General features: G+C 33.4%; 1 protein-coding gene across 1 annotated transcript; it reads left to right on the top strand.

Moving 5' to 3' along the window:
- Positions 1–10,459: 10,459 nt before the first annotated feature.
- Positions 10,460–10,912, top strand: LOC142530557 (uncharacterized). The gene has a single exon (XM_075636388.1). The coding sequence runs from the start codon at positions 10,460–10,462 to the stop codon at positions 10,910–10,912; it is 453 nt and encodes a 150-aa protein (XP_075492503.1).
- The last annotated feature ends 612 nt before the right edge of the window (positions 10,913–11,524 follow it).

Here is an 11,524-nt window from a genome sequence, read left to right as displayed (position 1 = left end):
TTTAGGCATAGATTTATCTCCCCTAGTACTAACTTCAAGCCTACTCATCCTCTCATGTAACGGCTCCAACTCAACCCTCATTATTCTACTGAAATGACCGAACAATGCATCCATTTGCACCATAGATAACCTCTGGTTCGAACTATCTCCTACCTCCCTCTACATTGTACTTTTCGGACTTATACCTGCAAGAAAACGTTAGTATAAATAAAAGATATTCCTCACCAAAATCCTCACAGTCACTCCAAAGAAAATTCGTTCGTCTATACTCTATTTTTTTTTTGTTCACAACAAATACTCACCAGTCACTCCAAAGAAATAACGCTCGCACTCAAGTATTTTCTCTCGAATTTGATAGTTCTCTCGAAAGTGTGCTCAAGATTCGTATTTGGATATATAAACAATCAAGTTTAACTTGTGAACAATTACGATCGACTCACTTGGACTGCGTAGACAAGCAATTTGAATATACATGAAATATTTTTTTTTACCGTGAGAGACAATTGAATATGACTATTCAAAGGAAATAGAACAAAATACCAAACCAAAATAATGGTGAATTTTTAGAATTTTTGTACTCGTTTTTTTTTGGATTGCACAAGGATGGATGTGCAAACTCGAAAAAAAAAGAAAAAAATCAGAAATTTCGAGAATCGCAAGATTGACGAAAGATGAAGAATCACCGGATAAAACAGATCTGATAACAAACGAAAGATAAACACAGATCTAAAAATAAAAAGGATAAACTTACTTGAATCAAAGGGAACCTAAAGCTCAGATACCAAATGATATGAATCCACGTACGTAAGAATAGCAAACACGATTAATGTAAAATCGTGCCCTCAATTCAATAACGAACAAAGAATCGTTGTTGTTGTCCAGACCTTTTGAATCAAGTATTACATTATATTCACCTCTAAAACTATGAAAAGTTTAGCAACAAATAATCACAAGAAGACAATCGACACTTGAGCGAACATTCAAAGAACTCGTCTTTGACAATCCGCGTAAGAACGATCGACAAACGCCACAAAGTATAAACTTTGATAAGTTTGATTTTGAACAAAGAAAAAAGCTTCTATTGTTTGAGAAAAAACTCAAGAACAATTGAATATACTCAATAATAATCAGAAAAAGTGTCGAATTTCGTTCATAATATGTTTACTTATCAAAAAGGATATCAAATCTAGTTACAAAACACATTAGGACTCTAAACAAGGAAACAAATTATTTTTCTTGGACGCGGCGTGCTGGGGCGGTGAAGTTTGGCCGCCCTCGCACATAGGGTTCTGGAATCTGGATGCTGGGACAGAATATGGGGCGCTGGGCGGTAACGTTTAGCCGCCCTAGCGCCCTTGGCGCTGGCATTCACTTCTTGAGCAATACAGGACGCGTTGGGGCGGAATAGTTTGACCGCCCTAGCGCTCTTAACTAGCACGTGAGCTTCTGGTCTGGAGTAATTTTTTTTCATACTTTAACATTTGAACTGCATTCCACTGACTCCCAAACTTGCTCCCGTTTATCATGAACCCCTCGGGAATTGGCTCCTTGCTTGCAAGCTCTACTTGATTGCTCATGAGCCCTTGCAATGTTTCTTTGAATCTCTTTAGTCTTCCCCTCGTGATTGGCCCCTCCGGAAACTCTAAGGGATCCCATGCCTTCTTTGGAGCTTGGCCTACCATGTTTGCATTAGCATATCAGCTTACAAGAGAGAAGCAATCAGCCCCAGAGGGAACACTTCAATGTATTATCAGCTTAGATTAGAAACCTATTTCCATAAGTGTGTGAGGACACCTTTCGGATAGTTTTCGGAGATCTGTTTTCACACACACACACACTCACCACCAGTCAAATACATTCTTGCACAAAAACAATAAACTTGTGCATGTGGTCTTTCTCACAAAGACGTTAAAGAAGTGTTGGTTGGAAGGTGCTACCTTCAGTTTAGACTAGGAGTTCAGTTAGGCAGTGGGTAAGTCCTATGCTGGGTGAGTTATTACACTTGCTCTAAATAATCAAAGTCTTTTAGGAGATCCTACCTGAGGAGGTAGAAGGGGTGACGTAGGAGCAGTTGAAGTCTCCGAACATCCATAAACATATCTTGTGCACTCTAACGGTTAACCCCTAGCTTTAAACTGATTTGATCAGTTCAAGTATCTACCAGTTTAGTTCTCACCATAACTGAACTGATACATGCGAGAACGGATCCCCCATATCTTCAGTTAATTAGTTACACAAGAGTAAAAGCTTTAACCGATTAGTTTTCTTAACGAATGATTTCTTCGAGTATTTTCCGCTTGATTTTATTTCAAACTCGATCTAATTCATCGGTGTACACATTCTTATAACACGAGCAATTGCAGCTCATTGGGTTTTTAGAGGATTTTCCCGATCCATTCTAGCTTTAACCCTCGATTAAATTCATACGTAGAAAATAAACACTTGTACATATTTTTGTTGTTAGTAGATTTTTATGTTCTCTTTTTCGATTTTCATTAGATTTCTTTTGGATGTTATGGGTTAGTATTACTTAAGAATTTAGAGGGGGAGCGTACTTGTAAATGAATAAGTTGAATTAAGCTTACGACATAAGGAAAAATTTGACTCATGAATAATAAATTCTTTATTGAAGTTGGTACTTGAAAATCTTTAGATAAAATTTTATAATCAATTTCCTGTTCCATTATAGAAAATTTTTTTTTGGGTCAATAATTAACTTTGTGAATATTAAGTTCAGATTTTAAGAATTCATAGCATTTAAATTGGATATGTAGAATATTGGATTATCTTGACTGTAATAAATTCAAGAAATGATATATTGAGGTTAAGAAATTACTCTTATTTCTGGTATAACAAGTAAACAACTATCTTATGTAAGGTAATTCACAAAGCATTGATAGGTATTGAGGAAAGAGTAGCATAATAAGTTTTGGCTCTTCAAAAGCTACTAAGAGTGATGAAAAAATTCTCAAAGTTTGGGTTAAAAAAAATTAAGTCATAAATAACACATTTTCATATCGTGATTCACCAATGGAGAAATTTAATATAAGATTTAGCTAAAATGATCATTAAATTAGTAATTATATTGGAAGGTGGATTAAATTTTTCTTCCTCCCTAGTGTGTTAAGATTTTAGTAAATGTAATATTATTTCATTATCTTGAGTTCCGAGGTTACATATAAGTGTTCGACTTTATAGCGGGATTTAAAATGAAATCATGATATGAAATTATGATTCGATAGACTTGAATCATTTAAGTACTTTTAGTGCTTTGGAATTAAGAAAGTTTATGATAGTGTCAAGAACTATATGTTTAGCATATATAGAAATGAAGTGTTAGTAAAGCACCAGTCAGTAAAGTGTTTTATTTCCTACAATCATGGATACAATATGATGCCTATGGATCGATATTGGGTTAAGCAATAAAAATATATTTTGGGTGAATTAAAACATACGATTTTAACGATTTAAGGTAAAGTTGACTAATTATTAATTTTATTTGGAGGATAAAATAACTTGGGGTATTTTAGGATTTATAATTGATAGAGGATGTTGAGTAAGTTAAATATTTTATTTTTGAGATCGAGAAATTTTTTATAAATGTATAAAAATGGAAGATGCCTTATCAGAATATACAACGAAAGCATGATAGATCTACAAAAATTTTTTATAGTCAATTAGATTAAGAATGAAATGAATAAATGAGCCTAAACTTTTCATTAATCATGACTAGACGAATTTCGAGGACGGAATTTTGTTAAGAAGGGAGGAATTGTAGTGACCAAAAATCAATACACGTAAACATGCATAATTTAATATGTTAATTAATTTAATTGATTTAAAAGAATTAAATGATGAATTCAACATGATTAATTTATTTCAAATATTTATATATTTATTTTATGAGATTTAAATCCATTTCTCGAGTTTGAGTTTTTCAAGCGAATATTCGATGCTTGGCTGGGGATAGGAGACCAGAGACGATCAAGGCGATAAAATTAAATGTTATATTTTATTTTCAATTAAGAAATAATTTATTTTTAAATTTATGAAATATAACATTTTAAGGTCAAATTTAATTTATTAAATGAATTAAAATATTTTAAGCATCTTATTTGCAATTTTCGAAAATTATGAGTTAATTCTTTAACTTATGGTTTATTATTTTATAAATTTTTTGGGCTTAATTATTTAGCCTAATTAGTAGTTTAGTCATTTAATTAATTTAATTAATTTTTTTTAAAAAAGGATAAGCCTCTAAAAATCACATACACACACAAACACACATACTCACACTTATACACATACTAAAAAATGTGAAAACCTAGGGTTCAAGGCTCCCTTTCCAGCAGCCATTATTCTCAAAATTTACTTGCATGGTTTTTTGAGATCTTCGCAAGTTTTTAACAAGGAAAACATGAAGCAATCGTCCTCCATTCATTCTCTTCGTTCCCTCGTGCCGATATTCGTTTATTCGAGCGTTTAGACGTAAAGGCATGTATAAACTTTTCTTTTACACATCGATCTCATTATATTATGTATTTTGATGTATATTGTGCATGAAAATTCGCTCGTTATGTTCAAAGTTTGATGGGTTATGATTTAAACGATTTCTGAAAATTTTGAGTCATAAAATCCACCATTCGCTGTCATTTCGATTCCTGCAGTTTATTGGTCCATTTTCTGGAAATGTCTTCAACATGTGGTTTGCAGTACTCTGTGTTATTTCGACTCTATAGCAAATTTAATTTTCTGATAAGAAATGAGGGAGATATGATTTTTATCGTAAAACCGCACAAGCTGTGAAATTTCTATGTCACAAAACCCGTCACCCTCTGTTATTTCGAATTCTGCGACTTATAGGTCGGTTTGCTGGAAATGTTTTCATCATATGATTTGTTGTACTCTATGTTATCTTCAACTCGATAGAAACTTCGTAATTTTCTGATAAGAAGGGAGATATGATTTGTATCGTAAAACCGCACAAGTTGTGAAATTTCTATGTCACAAAACCCGTCACCCTCTGTAATTTTGATTCAAGCGGTTTATAGGTCCGTTTCTGGAAATGGCTTCAACATATGATTTGTATTACTCGATAATACCATCCATTTGATAGTGCTTGCAAGCTCTATTTGATTGCTCATGAACCCTTGCAATGTTTCTTTGAATCTCTTTAGTCTTTCCCTCGTGATTGGCCCCTCCGGAAACTCTAAGGGATCCCATGCCTTCTTTGGAGCATGGCCTACCATGTTTGCATTAGCATATCAGCTTACAAGAGAGAAGCAATCAGCCCAGAGGGAACACTTCAATGTATTATCAGCTTAGATTAGAAGCCTATTTCCATAAGTGTGTGAGGACACCTTTCGGATAGTTTTCAGAGATCTGTTATCACACACACACACACTCACCACCAGTCAAATACATTCTTGCACAAAAACAATAAACTTTTGTATGTGGTCTTTCTCACATAGACGTTAAAGAAGTGTTGGCTGGAAGGTGCTACCTTCAGTTTAGACTAGGAGTTCAGTTAGGCAGTGGGTAACTCATATGCTGGGTGGGTTATTACACTTGGTGTAATTAATCAAAGTCTTCTAGGAGATCCTACCTGAGGAGGTAGAAAAGGTGACATAGGAGCAGTTGAAGTCTCCGAACATCCATAAGCATATCTTGTGTACTCTATTGGTTAACCCCTAGCTTTAAACTGATTTGATCAGTTAAAGTATCTATCAGTTTAGTTCTCATCATAACTGAACTGATACATGCTAGAACTGATCCCCCATATCTTCAGTTAATTAGTTACACAAGATTAAAAGCTTTAACCGATTAGTTTTATTAACGAATGATTTCTTCGAGTATTTTCCGCTTGATTTTATTTCAAACTCGATCTAATTCATCGGTGTACACATTCTTATAACACGAGCTATTGCAGCTCATCGTGTTTTTAGAGGATTTTCCTGATCCATTCTAGCTTTAACCCTCGATTAAATTCATACGTATAAAATAAACACTTGTACATATTTTTGTTGTTAGTAGATTTTTATGTTCTCTTTTGCGATTTTCATTAGATTTCTTTTGGATGTTATGGGTTAGTATTACTTAAGAATTTAGAGGGGGAGCGTACTTGTAAATGAATAAGTTGAATTAAGCTTACGACATAAGGAAAAATTTGACTCATGAATAATAAAATCTTTATTGAAGTTGGTACTTGAAAATCTTTGGATAAAATTTTATAATCAATTTCCTGTTCCATTATAGAAATTTTTTTTTGGGTCAATAATTAACTTTGTGAATATTAAGTTCAGATTTTAAGAATTTTTAGCATTTAAATTGGATATGTAGAATATTGGATTATCTTGACTGTAATAATTTCAAGAAATGATATATTGAGGTTAAGAAATTACTCTTATTTCTGGTATAAGAAGTAAACAACTACCTTATGTAAGGTAATTCACAAATCATTGATAGGTATTGAGGAAAGAGTAGCATAATAAGTTTTGGCTCTTCATAAGCTACTAAGAGTGATGAGAAAAATCTCAAAGTTTGGGTTAAAAAAAAAATTAAGTCATAAATAACCCATTTTCATATCGTGATTCACCAATGGAGAAATTTAATATAAGATTTAGCCAAAATGATCATTGAATTAGTAATTATATTGGAAGGTGGATTAAATTTTTCTTCCTCCCTATAGTGTGTTAAGATTTTAGTAAATGTAATATTATTTCATTATCTTGAATTCCGAGGTTACATATAAGTGTTCGACTTTATAGCGGGATTTAAAATGAAATCATGATATGAAATTATGATTCAATAGACTTGAATCATTTAAGTACTTTTAGTGCTTTGGAATTAAGAAAGTTTATGATAGTGTCAAGAACTATATGTTTAGCATATATAGAAATGAAGTGTTAGTAAAGCACCAGTCAGTAAAGTGTTTTATTTCCTACAATCATGGATACAATATGATGCCTATGGATCGATATTGGGTTAAGCACTAAAAATATATTTTGAGTGAGTTAAAACATACGATTTTAATGATTTAAGGTAAAGTTGACTAATTATTTAATTTTATTTGGAGGATAAAATAACTTAGGGTATTTTAGGATTTATAATTGATAGAGGACGTTGAGTAAGTTAAATATTTTATTTTTAAGATCGAGAAATTTTTTATAAATGTATAAAAATGGAAGATGCCTTATCAGAATATACAACGAAAGCATGATAGATCTACAAAATTTTTTATAGTCAATTAGATTAAGAATGAAATGAATAAATGAGCCTAAACTTTTCATTAATCATGACTAGACGAATTTTGATGACGAAATTTTGTTAAGAAGGGAGGAATTGTAGTGCCCAAAAATCAATACACGTAAACATGCATAATTTAATATGTTAATTAATTTAATTGATTTAAAAGAATTAAATGATGAATTCAACATGATTAATTTATTTTAAATATTTATATGTTTATTTTATGAGATTTAAATCCATTTCTCGAGTTTGAGTTTTTCAAGCGAATATTCGATGCTTGGCCTGGGATAGGAGACCAGAGACGATCAAGGCGATAAAATTAAATATTATATTTTATTTTCAATTAAGAAATTATTTATTTTTAAATTTATGAAATATAACATTTTAAGGTCAAATTTAATTTATTAAATGAATTAAAATATTTTAAGCATCTTATTTGCAATTTTCGAAAATTATGAGTTAATTCTTTAACTTATGGTTTATTATTTTATAATTTTTTTGGCTTAATTATTTAGCCTAATTAGTAGTTTAGTCATTTAATCAATTTAATTAATTTTTTTTTAAAAAAGGATAAGCCTCTAAAAATCACATACACACACAAACACACATACTCACACTTATACACATACTAAAAAATGTGAAAACCTAGGGTTCAAGGCTCCCTTTCCAGCAGCCATCATTCTCAAAATTTACTTGCATGTTTTTTTGAGATCTTCGCAAGTTTTTAACAAGTTAAACATGAAGCAATCGTCCTCCATTCATTCTCTTCGTTCCCTCGTGCCGATATTCGTTTATTCGAGCGTTTAGACGTAAAGGCATGTATAAACTTTTCTTTTACACATCGATCTCATTATATTATGTATTTTGATGTATATTGTGCATGAAAATTCGCTCGTTATGTTCAAAGTTTGATGGGTTATGATTTAAATGATTTCTGAAAATTTTGAGTCATAAAATCCACCATTCGCTGTCATTTCGATTCCTGCAGTTTATTGGTCCATTTTCTTGAAATGTCTTCAACATGTGGTTTGCAGTACTCTGTGTTATTTCGACTCTATAGCAAATTTGTAATTTTTTGATAAGAAATGAGGGATATATGATTTTTATCGTAAAACCGCACAAGCTGTGAAATTTCTATGTCACAAAACCCGTCACCCTCTGTTATTTCGAATTCTGCGACATATAGGTCGGTTTGCTGGAAATGTTTTCAACATATGATTTGTTGTACTCAATGTTATCTTCAATTCGATAGAAACTTCGTAATTTTCTGATAAGAACAAGGGAGATATGATTTGTATCGTAAAACCGCACAAGTTGTGAAATTTCTATGTCACAAAACCCGTCACCCTTTGTAATTTTGATTCCTGCGGTTTATAGGTCCGTTTCTGGAAATGGCTTCAACATATGATTTGTATTACTCTGTAATACCATCCATTTGATAGCAAATTCGTAATTTTCTGATAAGAAACGATGGAGATATGATTTTTATCGTAAAATTGTACAAGCTGTGAAATATCTGTGTCACAAAATCCGTCACCCTCTGTTATTTCGAATTCTACGACTCATAGGTTGGTTTTCTGGAAATGATTTTAACATATGATTTGTAGAACTTTTTGTTATCTTCGATTCGATATCAAATTCATAATTGTTTGATAAGAAACGAGGGCGATATGATTTTTATTGTAAAACCGCACAAGCTGCGAAATTTCTATGTCACAAAACCCGTCACCCTCTGTTATTTCGAATTCTATGACTTATAAGTTGGTTTTCTGGAAATGATTTTAACATATGATTTGTAGAAATTTGTGTTTTCTTCGATTCAATAGAAAATTGTAATTTTCTTGTTAGAAACGAGGGAGATATGATTTTTTTACGTAAAATGGCACAAGCTGTGCAATTTCTGTGTCACAAAACCTGTCACCCTCTGTTATTTTTAATTCTGCGACTTATAGTTTCGTTTTATGGAAATGTTTTCAACATATTATTTGTAGTACTCTGTGTTATCTTGGATTTGATAGCAAATTTGTAATTTTCTGATAAGAAATGAGAGAGATATGAATTTTTTCGGTAAACCGCTCAAGCTGTGAAAATTTGTGCATGTTCTTCACGTTTTCTCAAGTTTTTTTTGCAGGCTTCGTTGGAATCTCTTGGATCTTTGCTGTTGTGGTTGGGGCAGCATGTTCAAAGCTTTACAACAAAGCCCTCAATGTTTCTAAGTATGATCGACGTGCAAAAATATTTATTTTGGAAGTATGTGATTTGTCATGTGGCCACCTGGTAAAGCATAACTGGGGATGTATGATTATGGGATTGGAAAGCGGTAAAGCATGACTGGGGACCTCTCCACTCGGTAAAGCATAATCGGGGATTTATGTATTTGGGAGTAAACATCTGGCCGAAAGGCTGTGGTGATTCCTGGGCTGTGGTTTAGTCTGATCAGGTGATTTATGTTACAAGCCACTTGCTTTGAACATATTTCTACGCAAAATTAAGTAAGATTATCTATGTTATGATGGAAGCACTTTTATGAAAATATTTATGCAATTATGACACGTCTATGTTTATGTATGTTCAGCTGTTATTTCGTACATGTAATTTTCAAATGCATGTGATTTTATTAAGTACTATTTACTATTCATGGTTTATGCGTGTTGAGTCTTTAGGCTCATTAGACTTGATCGATGCATATGTTGATGCTTTTGAGGAGACATGAGGTGTTGACTAGTGAGCTTTCCCGGACTGTGTGCAATGCAAACTCGAGGACCGCTATTGTTATGAAAAGATTTTATGCACGTTAAACATTTTACTCTGATTTTTATTTATTCAAAATTTTGTTGGCAAACAAGTATTTTCAAATGTACGTTTTGGATAATGCCTTTAAAGTAGTGATGAATGATATTTTTTTATGCCACGGAGATATTTTGTACTTGGATTATTTTAAGAATTTAGTCGATCATTTTATTTAAATTCAGAAGGCGAGGGTTTACTATTTAAATAAGAAAAAAATTTATTTTTCGCAAATTTTAAAGTAGTATTAGTTATTTTATTACGGGATGTTACACGTGCACTTAGTATCGAAAGGCAAGCTGAGACTAATAGGGATCGTCAAATTCACCCCCACCTCATCATGGGGATGCTACTACTCGTGTTCTAGAGGGCATCATGTTTCTTTGAGCAGTAGGCTCAGCATGCTTTGAGGACATAACACGACATGTATGATCAGTTCCCGTGGCTGAGTCCGAAGGAATTTTCTGGTACCACTTACCCGTTTGCTGCTGAGGGTAGGATTCGATCTCTGGAGATGCATTTCCATTATCTGAAAATGGGAGATGCTGACCGAGTTAGGTGTGCTACGTATATGCTGCGAGAAGAAGCTTCTCTTTGTTGGGAAAGAGCTGAGCATGGAGTTGATCTAGCCACCCTCACTTGGGTCCAATTCAAGAGCATTTTCTACAAGAAGTATTTTAGTGCTGATATCCGAGGATGCTTGAAGAGGGAGTTCATGACTCCCCGTCAGGGAGACACGAATGTGACTGAGTTTCTTAGGAAATTTGATAGGGGTTGTCACTTTGTACCCCTTATTGCTAGGGATATTGCTGAGAAATTAAAGCACTTTATGGATGGCATTCGATCTACAATACGCCATGATATGATGATGATGTGATCGGCGGATTATGCAGCTGCCACTACCTGCACATTCCAAGCTTAGCAAGCCCTGAAATATATTGATTTTGAGATGCAGCGCAAGAGGCAGCAGCACCAGAAGATCTCTCAGCCAGTCAAGAGGCAATTCACGGGACCTCCTAAAGCTTAAGGGCAACAAAAGCCCCATGGACAATGGAAGAAGCCAGGACAGCAAAAGCCACCATCGCCTGGAGCACCAAAACCTGAAAAGAGGCCATTATGAAAAGAATGCAATCGCTTATACTATGAAGTGCATGTGGGAATCATATAGGTGCTTCATATGCAAGGAAGAATGACATAAAGCTGCTGATTGCCCGAAGAAGAAAGGACCAACTGTGGGCAGAGCTTATGTGATGCATGTTGAAGAAGCTAAGGAGGAGCCAGACACAACTCTAATCACTGGTAACCTAGTTATTTAATGTTTTTATATTCCTTTTATTGCATAAAATATTGAATCGGTCATCAGAATTGATTGAGACATGGAGGAACTTAGAAGAAAGTAGGTTTCATGCTCTATCATAGTTGAGTTGAAAAGTTGACATTGAAAATTATGGAAATTGAGCATAAAATATAAGACATGATAATGTGAAGG

The sequence above is a fragment of the Primulina tabacum genome, chromosome 17 (assembly GCF_025594145.1).
Source record: "Primulina tabacum isolate GXHZ01 chromosome 17, ASM2559414v2, whole genome shotgun sequence".
NCBI lineage: Eukaryota > Viridiplantae > Streptophyta > Magnoliopsida > Lamiales > Gesneriaceae > Primulina > Primulina tabacum.
The sequence above is the reverse complement of the archived record's forward strand: the minus strand, read 5'-3'. Positions and strand labels throughout refer to the sequence as shown.

What these genes read in the sequence shown, in the direction of transcription:
- LOC142530557 (XM_075636388.1), top strand. Translation starts at nt 10,460, where the DNA reads ATGTATGATCAGTTCCCGTGGCTGAGTCCGAAGGAATTTTCTGGTACC.